The sequence below is a fragment of the Prunus mume genome, unplaced genomic scaffold (assembly GCF_029339155.1).
Source record: "Prunus mume cultivar Tortuosa unplaced genomic scaffold, ASM2933915v1 scaffold21, whole genome shotgun sequence".
In the NCBI taxonomy this organism is placed as follows: domain Eukaryota; kingdom Viridiplantae; phylum Streptophyta; class Magnoliopsida; order Rosales; family Rosaceae; genus Prunus; species Prunus mume.
In genome coordinates, this window is record NW_028296567.1 from 37,804 (window position 1) to 51,927 (window position 14,124).

At 36.9% G+C, this 14,124-nt stretch overlaps 2 protein-coding genes and 1 pseudogene across 2 annotated transcripts; 2 read left to right on the plus strand and 1 right to left on the minus strand.

Moving 5' to 3' along the window:
• Positions 1-5,002: 5,002 nt before the first annotated feature.
• Positions 5,003-5,781, minus strand: LOC148914309 (uncharacterized). Its single transcript, XM_089043729.1, has one exon. It carries the CDS (start codon positions 5,727-5,729, stop codon positions 5,154-5,156), a length of 576 nt encoding a protein of 191 aa, XP_088899855.1. The 5' UTR covers positions 5,730-5,781; the 3' UTR covers positions 5,003-5,153.
• A 341-nt stretch (positions 5,782-6,122) lies between these two features.
• Positions 6,123-6,707, plus strand: LOC103339673 (mavicyanin-like). The gene has a single exon (XM_008243005.2). It carries the CDS (start codon positions 6,123-6,125, stop codon positions 6,639-6,641), a length of 519 nt encoding a protein of 172 aa, XP_008241227.2. The 3' UTR covers positions 6,642-6,707.
• Positions 6,708-8,370: 1,663 nt separating this feature from the next.
• On the plus strand, positions 8,371-8,996 carry LOC148914310 (mavicyanin pseudogene; annotated as a pseudogene).
• The last annotated feature ends 5,128 nt before the right edge of the window (positions 8,997-14,124 follow it).

Sequence of the window (14,124 nt, forward strand, 5' to 3'; positions counted from 1 at the left end):
ACAAAACGACATCTCTTTCCCTGTCATTTTCTTCGGCAGCGCGCTGCTGCTCGCGAGCAAACAACGCATTCCGCTCCTTACGGTGAGCGTTCTGGTGGCCTCCGAGGGCCTGAGTGGTGGAGAAGACCTTGTCGCAAGAAGTACATGAGTACCTGCAGGAATCACCAGACTGAACGGTATGGAAGCTGAGGCATGCACCAAGAACTGGTGACAAGGGGAACCTAATTGGGATTGAATCCGTTGATGGAGTAATTGGGGTATTTGCGGTGATTGGGAGGTTTGGGGCAGTGCTTGAGCTTTGAGCTGAGGACCTGTAAGGGTTAAACATTTTGGTTTTTTGAGATGGGAAAGAAATTAGAAGGCCAGAAGAAGAAGGAAGGAGAGAGATAATAGAAAGAGGTGAGCTATGGAGCTTGGTTACTAGCTAGCACTTACTGAAGGAGGAGGAGGAGGAGGGCATATAAAGGGTAAAGGTATAGGTTAATTAAGGGTTGCATGGGTGGGGCCTACTGGGTTAAAAGTGAGGGGTTTTTGGGTCTTTTAGTATTTGAATTAAGGAAGGGGTTAATGTAAATTGGTAAGGAATCTAATTTGAAGCTGAAGATGAGGTCTGGGTTAGGGTTTGAAGGCAAACGTGGGAGGAGAAGTGAAGAGTTGTACAAGCTGCATGCATTAGGGGTGAGTTGGCGTCATGACACGTGGGCTACATGGCGAGGAGAGAGAGACTAAACTGGGTTCCACCAAGAAAAACAGACTAATGTAATGTATATAACCTCAGCGGCACTTGCTGGAGACTCAAAACGGCAAAGCCAGCTGCTAATTGTACGGTATAGGAATTGTGTGCTATAGCAAGGCTGCTTGTAGATATGTAGCCTTATATTGCTAAAATATTTGGGGAATTTTCTGTATGTTATATGTATTTTTCTCGATAAGGAGGTTTATATAGAAGAATAAGGAAAGTATTAAAGCCCTAATTGTATAAGGAAATATCCTAAATATATGTAAAATAAGTAAACTTATTTAACATATATAAATACTTAGTTATTAAAAGCTCAGATTGGTTTCATTCATGATCCTGAAGTAATTAACACACATATATATATATACACACACACACACACACATCTACACAAGAAAGAAGCTCCTAAATCTGATAAGCAAAAAAAAAAAAAAAAAAAGGTTCGAAGATTATTTTTAACTGTATTATACATTTTAAAATAGTTAAAGAACATCATCATCATTAAATACTAGTAGTAATTGTTTCTCAAAAATCATGGTTTTATTGGGAGAAATACTATAGCGACATCACTACTTATACCAATTTTTGGACACCAACTGATGTGAACCACTTTGAAACAACATACAAGAAATTGCATATTAGTTGGTGTCTCTAGTATTATTATTTTATTTACTTAAGTTTTGGATTCTATATCTCATAGTTACAATCATGGACGGATATTCCTAGTTGAAAGAGCAGTATGTCTCCATACTTATAACATTAATATCAAACTATAAAAGGATACACTTGCATTGTCCGGGAACGTAAGTCAGCCACGCTAGATCATGCCATGTTGAATGAATACCCAAAAAACCCTCTTGCAATCGAGATTGATGATATGTGTACTTTTAGAATGTGATCATCCAATCTAAAACTAATTAGTGACCCAAGATCATTAAACTCTTATGCAAAGATTTACACTCTCAACATATTCGCTCATGCCAAACATGTGGACAATTCATATTCAGTGACATAGAAACATGTGCAGTCATCGAGCATAATACGTATAATGTGAGTCGCCCAACACCAATTAGAAATGGGCAAAAAAAGATCAATATCATTTGTATACTCTCAACATGGACATATATTCTCTTTCTCTAAACTTTTGGAAAACAACAACACTGATAAGATGGTTGGAGAGTTTTTGAAAATTACCATCTTAGAATATTATTCTTCCCAATTTCATCATATACATCTCAAATTGAAAAGAATCTCAATGCTCTTGCCAGTGGTTTACTTCAAAAGGCCTCTCAATGCTCATGTGCTTGAGTTGTACTAGAAAAAGAGAGAAGTATTCTTGTCTTAATACACATAAATAAGATTCTAAATTATCACCTCGGGTGAATGTATGGAGTTAAGAGAATATAACCAAACAAGTTTGTCTCCTTCCTATTTCACTCAACAAATTTCATTAATACAGGCAATATAATGCCTATGTCATCAACGAACACTTTGGCAAAGGGTAAATTGAGAAGGGGTGAATGTTTTGTACACTGTAATTTTCAGATAATGTGGTGAAGTTTCAAATGTATAGGTGCATTTCAAACACTTCCCTTTATTATTATTATTATTTTTTTGCGTTTGAACAATATATCGAGAATTTATTTATTTTTAGAATAGCCTTATTAATTTTTTATTTATTTAAATGAAGTCTTATTTTAAAGTGCAAATAACATCTCCCTTCTCTAGATTACTCTGTCTAGATTCACACAATAACTTTTTGCATAACCTTTTCAAGTGTAGGGTTTGGTCACGTTTTTCACTCTTAACTAAGATGTCTTGTTCTCTAATTGAAGTACAAGACTTGCTTCTCCGTTGGCCCTGCCCACAGAAAAAGTTAGCTTCAAGCTTAAGCCATGCAAATCTGGTTTTGGATTTTTACTTCGCCACGTTCTTCATTTCTAATATTACTTGCCCAGAGGATAGACATAAATGCTATCTGATGCATCCAACGGCCTTCAAATGCTTTTGTCTTTAAGCAACACAGTGTGAGAAAGCTTCTCTCTTTAAGCAATTATATTGTGTTACACAAAACTCAAGAGTTTCTCTCCATCAACCATATATCGGCCGGGGTTCCCTGAATAGATCATCTTCTTGTTTATACCAATTTTTTTTTTAAGTGATTTCATTAAGAGGTTTAGTCAGACCCTCGGGTGAGTGTGCAGGAGTTAAGTGAAAATAACCAAACAAGTTTGGCTTATTCCTCTTTCGTTCAACTGATTTCATTAATAGACCAACATATTGAAACAGCCGAACTAAGATCTCAGGTGCAGTGATAAATGCTCTTAATCACTGAGCTACAAGCCCCTTGCAGTGTATAATATTCTTAGTGTTCGAATGTGAATCTATTAAAACAGCCGCAAGACTATCTTCACTTGGTTTAACTATTAATTGACTTGTTAAGTAAACCCCTCCTAATCAAAATGTCTGGTTCTAGGTGAACCACAAGATGTGATTCTCTAACTGAACTACAAGACTTGCCACTGCGTTGGCCCAACTCACAGAAAAAGTTAGCTTCAAACTTAAGCTATGCTGAGCTCTGCTTGGATTTTTTTTTTCCTTCACCACGCACCCTCTAATTAATTGCCAATATATTACATTACTCCAAAAGATTCCATAAATGCCACAAAGAACCTTCTAACAACGGCCTTCAAATTCTTGTCTACAAGCTAGTTGTAGAAATGGTACATATTTTTTTTGACAAGGAAAAAGCTGAGAAATCAGAGGTTTTAACCAAGACGTACGATTTGTGGATGATGTGGGAAGATAGGATATGCAGTTACAAGTACTAAGCTAGCAATTGAGGCCCACAAAGACAAGAAAAAGGAAATTAAATTGAGCTATGGCCAGCATAGACATTTTCGTGGTCTTGGGTTTATGATTAATTGAGGTATGGATGATGATAGTCTAGAAGTCCATTTCAATTTCTTGGGCTCTTACTTTAAACAAGAATATTAAAATAATGTTTATTTTTCATACAAGCGATATTGAAGGAGGATAGTTTCTCACGCACACTGTCAATGTACCACAGGAGTTCGAATATGAGATCACTTATCTACAAACCATGATTTTAATTATACTAGACTTCGTTTTCTATCATACCTTTTACATCCTACATCTTGTTTTTTCTATTTTTTATTATTGGCCAGATTTCTTTGCTCACCATTTGCTCTCGTTGAACACAGCAAATTCTAATATAAATAACCAATAATATTTGACAGAAGGTTGAGAATGCAAAAATCGTGCCACAATTGGATGGCAAAAATTCTTAATACTAGAAATAGACTCTCCTGTTTCTGGTTGTTTTCCTGTTGAGTTTAGGCTGATCATGAAGAGTCCTGGTCTGCAACTCTTATCAACAATGAAACTCTCATAAGTAATCATATAAACTCTCACGCCATCATTCCACTTTCCTATAAATCTAAACAGGCTGCAACCGGAGTAGGCCTTAAAACCAAACCTTGCCTCTTAAGCAACCTAGCATATCCCCAGCAAAGGCCAGAAAGTGGACATTGATACCCAGAATTTATGCACTATGGTACCCAAATACATGTGTGTGTCTGTATCCCCTTGTATTACTTCTTCAAGAATCAATTCAAAAAGCGAAACCGTCACGACGACGAACATGAAAAAATTGTGCAAACCATTGTAGGCCATTGTTTAGAATTCTCATGGAAATGTTGAAGACATTTCGATTTAAGAATACAAGAAAAGCGTTGTTGATCGTGTTCAACGAAACAACTCATTCAAAATACAAGGCTAAAGCTACAATGACTATGACAACTACGATTAAATACAGCACTCAAGAGAAAGAATCCAATTCCAGAGATTAGGACAAAACACACACCAGCTTATAAAAGGAAACCCAATGGCTGAAAGAAACATAAGGAGACTCAATTACACTTTGCATTAACAAAAACTTTCAGATAATTAAAGAACAGATTTCAATTGATTCAGATTCATAGTAAATACATTGAGCAACCCATAAGTTGACCCATAAGAACTATTTATACTCATTGGCACAGAACTGACAGAAATGAAGTTTGCTCAAAATAGCAGCATTTTGAGCATCTTCTACTACATAGAAAATGTTCCCATCTTAACTAGTTACTGAAAACTTTAAAATCTTTGTTAATCAAGGACCTGAAATCATGCAATTCACTGAAACAAATGAAAAAGAATAACAAAAGGAGTAAAATTCGTCTCTTTTTTGGAGACCCAAGATGAGAAAATTATAAAGCGGCTCAAATTCAACTTAATTGTCATTAGAGAACTACAACACTAATTAGAACAATAACAATGAGAACCTAGCAATAAGTAAAACTAAGATTTAGAACAAACCCAGTGTGCAGTGGAGCCCCGAGCCATGGACCCATCAATTGGTTTTCGGGTCGGGCATGGGGAACAACCCGGAACTGGCACCTCTCGGAGGCGAGAAGCCTAAGAACTTCTGCAAATTTGTCCGAATGCTAATCGAGCAGAGGAAGTACAAAAACGCCATCGAACAGTCCGTCGAATCTTCCCCTTGCAACCCTCTGTGGCTCATCTTCATCACCAACCCAAAGGGCTTAAACGGTAATTTGGCCACCACCTTCCCCTCAAACAGCGAGTTGAGCAGCCCAAAGACGACGAACAGCACGAGCGCGACGACGGCGCCGGATTTGAACTTGAAGAGCGAGAGGTCGCGGCTCGATTCTTTCAAGCTCGTCTCTACCCGGTCGATCTTCTTGGTCTTGGACTTCTTGGCGATTTTGATGGCCGGATCGGTCTTCATGGTCTCGAGCTTCTTCGCGGCTTTGTCAATGGAGGAGCGGAGGGACTTGTAGGAGTTGGTGCGGTAGATGAGGACCCATGAGATCGCCTCGCAGACTATGGCGGTGCAGAACGAGATGCCCACCACTGTTAGGCCGTCTGAGTACTTCAAGCTCGAGAGGAACGAGGTGGTGGCCATTGGGGAAGAAGAAGAAGAAGGAAAATTTGGTGAGAAAACGCGAGAAAATTGGAGTGAATTTTGATCTGATTTGGTGGTGCTTAGATTTGTAGGTGGAGTTTTTGTATGGGCCTTAGTCTCTTAATGGGCCTGAACCATGGGCCTCAAATCAGCCTTGGGCCTTTTTGACATGTCCTATTACAACTTGTAGTTGGAAACCATTTCAGCAATGGACAAGGATAAAAACACACCCTATAAATATGCATGGTCGTGCATTGACCCTTTCGCACAGAAAAATAATTTGAGCCTTGTTCTTCGATTCTCAATTTGTTTTTTGCTCCTCTTGTTTTTTCCTTCTGCTCTGCTTTTTCAGTCATGGCTTTGAGAAACATTGCTGCTCTGGTTTTGTTTGTGATGATGGTTTTGTGTGGTGCTTGTTCTGGTGCTGTTTATAGGGTTGGTGATTCTGATGGCTGGACTTCAAGAGGTCTTGTTGATTACAACAAGTGGGCTTCAAGGAAAGATTTTCACGTCGGCGACACCCTTATTTTTGCTTACAACAATCAATTCCACAACGTGATGCAAGTCTCTGATCAAGACTTTCAATCTTGCAATGCTACGTCTGCTATCGCAACATACACCTCTGGCTCTGACACCTTCACCCTCAAAAGGCCCGGCCACTTTTACTTTCTTTGTGGTGCTCCTGGCCATTGCCAAGCCGGACAAAAGGTTGACATCAAGGTCACTCTGCCTGTTCCAGAAAGTTTGATCCCAAGTCCAAGCCCATCACCTTATGGATCCTCATCTTCAGCCTCTCATCAAGAAGAGATGTCACCAAGGTCAACTCTAAGCAGTGCTCCAACTCTGAACTCTTGCAAGCTTGGATTTGCTGTTACTGCTTTTATGTTAGGTCTTTTGGGTTTTGTGTTTTAGAAAGTTGTTGTAATTTTCTTTTGGAGTAAATTAGGTTGCTTTGTGTTTTGGTCCACGGATGTGGTACTAATTGTGGGTAGATAATTTTTGTTATGTATGAAGTTTTATTTACTTAGTTTAAATGAATTCCTTTAGTACAAAAAAATAAAAAATAAAATAAAACTCTAAGTAAATGTGTAGTTATGGTTGAAGGCGTCTTTGTATATACGTTAATCATGCTAATCCCATGCATGAAAATTGCAGGCTAGTTAGATCAATATTGGCACAATGGGAAAAACATAAAAATCAAACTATATAAAGTTCCTATCAGATCAGAAAGAAATTGAGTAAAATCACTTTTTGTATATACATGTTTAAAGAATCACACAAGTATAATTACTTGATGATTCAACAATTCACCATTCAAAAGAAAGTCTATTAAAAATAAATCGAAGTTTTCCATTAATATTCCATTTCCAAGTCATATCATATATCTGATCTTAGTAACTCGTCAGTAATCTTATGATGTAAAGTGTACATCTTTGAAATTAAAAAAAATAAAAAAAGGATTTAGCCAACAACCCCACCAAAGAATGTGTTTTCAAAACACCCAAATAGAAAGAAAATTTAAAAATGGAAGAAAAACACTCGAAAGTGAAGGGAGTGAAAGCTTTGAGAATGTGAAGGTAAAAAAAGTCTCACAATTGGAAAGTTCGAAAACATTATAAGAGCTTATAAAAAGTTGGGCTACTCTCCCATTGCCAATTAATTTTGGGGTGGAACCTCAACTTTCTTCATGTCAGAGCCAAGTTGCCCACGTGGAAAGCCCAACGGCCACATGTACTAAAGGTCACCCAATACGTATTGCCCACGTGTTAGGCCACACTTGCGGGGCGTGTGAAAATGTGAAGGTAAAGAAAAAGTAACACATTGGAAAGTTAGATTACCTTGAAAGGGTTTATAAGAAGTTGGACTATTCCTCCCATTGCAATTGGTTTTGGGGTGGAACCTCAATTTCCTTAGAAACAACCAAGATGAGATAACACAGAATTATAGAACATTGATGTAAAAAAAAATAAATAAATAAATAAATTGTAGAACATTGATATAAAAATTGAAGCATTACCATGTGATCCAAGCTGGGGTATGTTTACCCAAAATAACAGGGCTTTCTTGCTCATAAAAAAAAAACTCAAAAGAGTTTTGAGAATTTAATCATTGTTTAACAAGTTTCTGGAATATGTAATTTATTAAATAATAGAAAGTCAGTTCAAGTACCTTATTTTTAGTAATAACATTGCCCTCTCTATTTTGGTCAGATTCCAACTAAACTTTTAACTTTATATAAGTCTTATACATTTTGTTTCGTTTGATAAAGGCTTTTCTTATTGTTGGATGAATTCCTGGATTTTTTTGTTTTGTTTTTCCAATAAAACAAAATGGGCCTTGCGCCTTCTTATATTAATCCAATCATGAAAAGATGTTATATTTCCTACTACTAGTAGTATATGGAAACCTTTGACCTAAAACAAATGGTAGTATTTGAGAAACCTTTTCAGAACTGGACAAGGATAAAACCAGCCTCTATATATATGTATATTATATGCAAGGTCGTGCATAGTACTTCACACGAAAAATTGGAGCTTTCTTCTTCAACTCTCAATTTGTTTTTCGCTCCTCTTGGTTTTTTGTCCGCTGTGCTTTTTCAGTCATGGCTTTGAGAAACATTGCTGCTCTTGTTTTCCTTGTGATGATGGCTTTTTGTGGTGCTTGTTCTGGTGTTGTTTATAGATTTGGAGACTCTGATGGCTGGACTTCGAGAGGACTTGTTGATTACAACAAGTGGGCTTCAATGAAAGATTTTCATGTCGGTGACATGCTAATTTTTGCTTACAACAATCAATTCCACAACGTGATGCAAGTTTCTGGTCAGGACTTTGAATCTTCCAATGCATCTGCTATCTCAACATACACCTCTGGCTCTGACACCGTAACCCTTAAAAGGCCTGGCCACTATTACTTTCTTTGTGGTGCTCCTGGCCATTGCCAAGCCGGACAAAAGGTTGACATCAAGGTCACTCTCCCTGTTCCAGAAAGTTTGATACTAAGTCCATGCCCGTCACCTTATGAATTCTCATCACCTTCAGCCTCTCATCCTGAAGAGATTTCACGAAGCTCAACTTTTAGCAGTGCTCCAACTCTTAACTTTTTAAAGCTTGGATTTGCTATTACCGCTTTTATGTTAAGTCTTTTGCGTTTTGTATTCTAGAGAGGTCTTGTAATTTTCCTTTTGGAGTAAATTAGGTTGCTTTGTGTTTTGGTAGACTGATATCGATATGGTATAATTTTTGTTATGTATGACCTTTTAGTTAGTTATTTTTTTCCTAAACCAAATTTTTTTATTATGGTCGAATTTATTTAATTCAAAGTAATTATAATTATAATTTACAAGGTCATACATAACAAAATTAAACTATTACAAGTTGTCCACGTCATGAAGAAAATGAGTAAAATCACTTTTTTTACATGTGAAAGATAAGAATCACAAAAGTAAATGCAAGACAAATGGTTAATATATTTTTATTTCTTATTGAAACACGAAAGGGTATTGAATCTCAATAAACCAAACCAATACAAAGTTCGCCCGTGAAGACCCCTATGGCGGTTCAGCCGAACACTTGCTTGCCTAGTATGGCATCCCCGAGGAAGATAAAGTCACTATGGCGGCCGTTCACCTAGCTGGCTACGCTTAACTATGGATGCGTAACATTTTCTCAAGTACAGTACCCTCTTCACCACTCTACTGCTTCAACATTTTGGCCTTACAGACATGGGGGGTTGTCCCATATTCAACAGACCGGTTTATTAGAAGAGTGTTTCACTTTGTTCACCAAATTAGCATGCAGAGACCAAGAATGGTCAGATTCCCAATTGAAAAAGTGCTTGACTCAAAGAAGAAATCTGATTTGATGTCTTGTAATATTGTCCATGACCTGTTAACACCATATGAATTCTCATGAAAAAATCAGTATTCGGGTTGGGCTTAACAAATCGGGTTGAAAATGGATGAACCCGTTGGCCACTCGTTAAGTTAACGGGTCGTGTTATGTCCATTCGAGAATGTTGGCTACCCACCTGTTAAGAGGGGTAATTTTGTAATTTTACATGTAATTTATACTAACAAAAAGTTTTAACTTCCCAAAATGGGGGTTCGAACCTTTCTTTCACTTCTCTTTGTCATTCTACCCCATTATTGTATTCTTGTGTTATTATTATTCATTGTTGTTGAAATCCCTAAGATAATTTTAGCTCCAGCTCGAGAATATTCTCTATCTGAAAGTCAAATTTGAAGTTCGTAAATTTCCCAATGTCTCGCAAACCCTAATTTGAATTCTTCGGTTTTGACAACCCGACTTACTGAATGAATCCCTTTTATTTCCTTCCCACTCAAATTTAATGAATTGCTTAGGCCCTGTTTGGGGTGTGTGCTACAAAATGAAAATGGGAACTTTTTGGGTGGCTGTTGTGGTGCAACTACGACCATGTTAGTAATTGAGGGGGGATGGTGGTTGTAGGTAAGTTAGTTGAGAGGGGATGGTGGTTGTTGGTAGAGAGAGAGAGAGAGAGAGTCATGGGAGGTATAGTTTTCAATTTTACTTTGTTTTTTTAAAAGAATTTCTTAATTTTTTGTGAAAGGTATAGTTGGATTTTAAGGTATTGAAAAAAAAAAATAGTGGGGTGAACTTGGATGTTTGATGGGACATGTACATTAAAAAAAACTCAAAAGAAGGCAATTGGGTTTTGTTGTTTGTTCTTGTGATGGTGGAAACAGTGAATTTGGGTACAAAGTGGTTGTGGGAGTCGCTGGTGTGAGTGATGGTGGCTGGATTTTACCTAAGTTTAACAAATATGATGGTAAAACCATCACTGCTAATGAAAGTGGAGTTGAGGGACTACAACAACCATTTTGCGAATTTGGCATTGGTCATTTTTCTAATTTGAGGTCCAAAATGCAATTTAGGTATAAATTCAGACACTTTGGCAACTAAAAAAATCTTAGTTTTATTAATAACTTTGTCTTCTCGGTTTGATATTTTGGTTTTTGTGGGATTAATTCTAGGATTAGGTTTTTGCCCTTTTTTTAAAAAATATGTATTTTTTTAATTCGCTAGGAGGGGAAGGAGGGAGTGTTATGTTGTTTTGCCTCAAGATTGTCTCTTACGTGATGTCATATCAGAATGACAAGCAAAATTTGAAGTTTTAAACTTAATCTGACTAGAAGAGTTCCCCTTCCAATATTGTTAAATGATGTCATATCCGAATGACATAAACAAAATTTGAAGTTTTAGACTTAACTTAATCCAACAAAAAGAGTATGTTTTATTGCAAATTTCCTATACCTGCTGGGCATCTAGAAAGGAAGGTGTGTTTCTGTGTTTGATAAGAAAATTGTGTGTCCAGGAACTATTAATGAGGTGCGAGGAATGATTGCTAATTTCTATGCCGCAAGAGATGGTAGTTGTTGGTAGAACCCGGGGGAGGGAGAGAGAGAGAGAGATGGGAGGTATAGTTTTCAATTTTATTTTGTTCTTTTATTATTATTTTTTATTTTATGAAAGGTATGGTTGGATTTTAAGGTTTTGAAAAAAAAATTAAAATTAAAATAGTGGGGCGAACTTGGATGTTTGAAAAAACTCAAAAGAAGGCAATTGGGTTTTGTTGTTTGTTCTTGTTTTGGTGGAAACAGTGAATTTGGGTGCAAAGTGGTGGTGGGAGTCGATGATGTGAGTGATGGTGGCTGGATTTTACCCCTGAATTTAACAAATATGTCGGTAAGAAAAACGTTGCTAACAAAAGTGGAGTTGAGGGACTACAATAGTCATTTTGCGCACTTGGCATTAGTCATTTTACTAATTTGAGGACCAAAATGAAATTTAAATCTAAATTCAGGGACTTTGGCAACTCAAAAGTCTAAATTTTATTAATAACTTTGTCTTCTCGGTTTGATGTTTTGATTTTTGTGGGATTAATTCCAGGATTAGGTTTTTGCCCTTTTTTTTTCATTCGCTAAGGAGGAGGAGGGGGGAGTGTTATATTGTTTTGCCTCAAGATTGTCTCTTATGTGATGTTATATCGGAATGACATAAACAAACTTTGAAGTTTTAGACTTAATCCAATTAGAAGAGTACCCCTTCCAATATCGTTAAATGATGTCATCTCCAAATGACATAAACAAAATTTGAAGTTTTAGACTTAACTTAATCCAACAAAAAGAGTATGTTGTACTTCAAAAAAAAAAGAAAAAAATCCAACAAAAAGAGTATGTTAGACTTTTATCAAAAGAAAAACCAAATTATTGGTTCGTTTAGTATTTAGTAGAATTTTCTAAACAAACTGAAAAAGAAAAAACTTTCGGATTCTTTTTTATAGAGAGTAGAGTCTACAGAAAATTATATTTTGTGTGTGTGATTTTTGCATTAAGATTTTGTTTTGGTTGATTTGTTGTCTGTTTCTTGTGCTGTTTAGTTGTGGGCAATTTTTTGAAAAGATGTATATTTCCTACTACTAGTAGTATTTGGAAACGGGAGCTTTAGTTTTAAAACACAATATAGTTTATTAATTTGGAAGATAAGAATACAATTTCATTTAATTAGCATAAGGTCAAAAACCAAATGTAGTACTTAATTTTACAAAAATATCATTAAAAAAAAATATTAAAATTACACACAATGCCACTCCTTCTAAGGTAAGCATATATGCCACATGTCCATATCTTGCCAACCACCACTGCCGGCACCACCACCGGAATTCCGCCGCCGGCACCATCGCCAACCACCACCGCCGGAATCCCACTGCCTGCCACCACCGTCGGAATCCCGTCATCGGCCACTTGCCACCACCACCGCCCGTCGCTGGCCTACCACCGTCTGCAGGGGACCAACTCCGTTGCCCTTTATTCACCTTAAAAAAAAAGGATTTTGTTTCATTGAATGGACTCAAACCTTGACCCTCAAAGGAGGAAGGCTCACTCACAAACCACTACACCAAACTTGATTTTGTAATATTTATTCAGTTATACAATATTTATATAAACAATCAATGGTTTTGAAAAAAATCATTTCAACACTTATTCACACAAAAACTGCAAATAAAAACAGAAATTGCAACAAAAATACAATGTAGATATCAATTATGTTAAAAAAAAATAAAAAAAACAAAAACAGCTAAAAAAATAATTGTAATTAAATGAAAACTGCAATGCAGTTTCCAGTTTCCAAAAGTCCAATTTTGAGTTCCCTTGCTCTTGGGTAGTTCTACTTTTCTCTTGCCCACCCAATTCCTCATCTGCGTAGCCTCTACTCTTCAAATTGGTGGAGGTTGAAGGCTAAGGAAAGAACAAAAATCAAATTGTAATTAAATGAAAACTGCAATGTAGTTTCCAGTTTCCAAAAAACCAATTTTGAGTTCCCTTGCTCTTGGGTAGTTCTACTCTTCTCTTGCCCACCCAATTCCTCATCTGGGTAGCCTCTACTCTTCAAATTGGTGAGGTTGAAGGCCAAGAAAAGAACAAAAATCAAATTGTAATTAAATGAAAACTGCAATGCTGTTTCCAGTTTCCAAAAGTCCAATTTTGAGTTCCATTGCTCTTGGGTAGTTCTACTCTTTTCTTGCCCACCCCATTCCTCATCTAGGGAGCCTCTACTTTTCAAATTGGTGAGGTTGAAGGCCAAGGAAAGAGCAAAAATCCAATTATAATTAAATGAAAACTGCAATGTAGGGTAGTTCTACTCTTCTCTTGCCCACCCAATTCCTCATCTGGGTAGCCTATAGTCTTCAAATTGGTGAGGTTGAAGGCCAAGGACGAGCAAAAATCCAATTGTAATTAAATGAAAAGTACAATGCAGTTTCCAAAAGTCCAATGTTGAGTTCCCTTGCTCTTGGTAGTTCTACTCTGCTCTTTCCCACTCAATTTCTCATTTGGGTAGCCTCTAATCTTCAAATTGGTGAGGTTGAAGGCCAAGGAAAGAACAAAAATCAAATTGTAATTAAATGAAAACTGAAATGCAGTTTCCAAAACTGCAATGCAGTTTCCAAAATTGCAATACAGTTTGTGCAAAACTACAATGCAGAACCTGTACAATGTAGTTTTGCAATTCCATTTCCAAATCAAAAAGTTCAAAACCATGCACCAAAAAGCTAAACCTCAGTTCGTGCTTTCCTTGCGAAGCCACCAGATTTGGTTTTGTGATGGTTAGCTCATCATGATAAGCCATCTTTACAGAGTGCTTGTGAATTGGATGTTGAGCTCATCCTGGAAGCGTCTGAGTGGAGCTGCACCTTGGAGCATATTAGGACTTGACCTCAGGATGATTTCAATCATCTTAGTTGTCAATCCATAGCTGGATGTTCTGGAGGTATTTGAGAAGAGGTACGCCTTAGAGTATATTCTTGACTTAATATGTGATGATTTCAATCATCATAGCCAAGAATCCCCATGGGTCAA

Bases quoted from the DNA above. Each gene is read 5' to 3' on its own strand.
- LOC148914309 (XM_089043729.1), bottom strand. From the start codon at position 5,729: ATGGCCACCACCTCGTTCCTCTCGAGCTTGAAGTACTCAGACGGCCTA.
- LOC103339673 (XM_008243005.2), top strand. From the start codon at position 6,123: ATGATGGTTTTGTGTGGTGCTTGTTCTGGTGCTGTTTATAGGGTTGGT.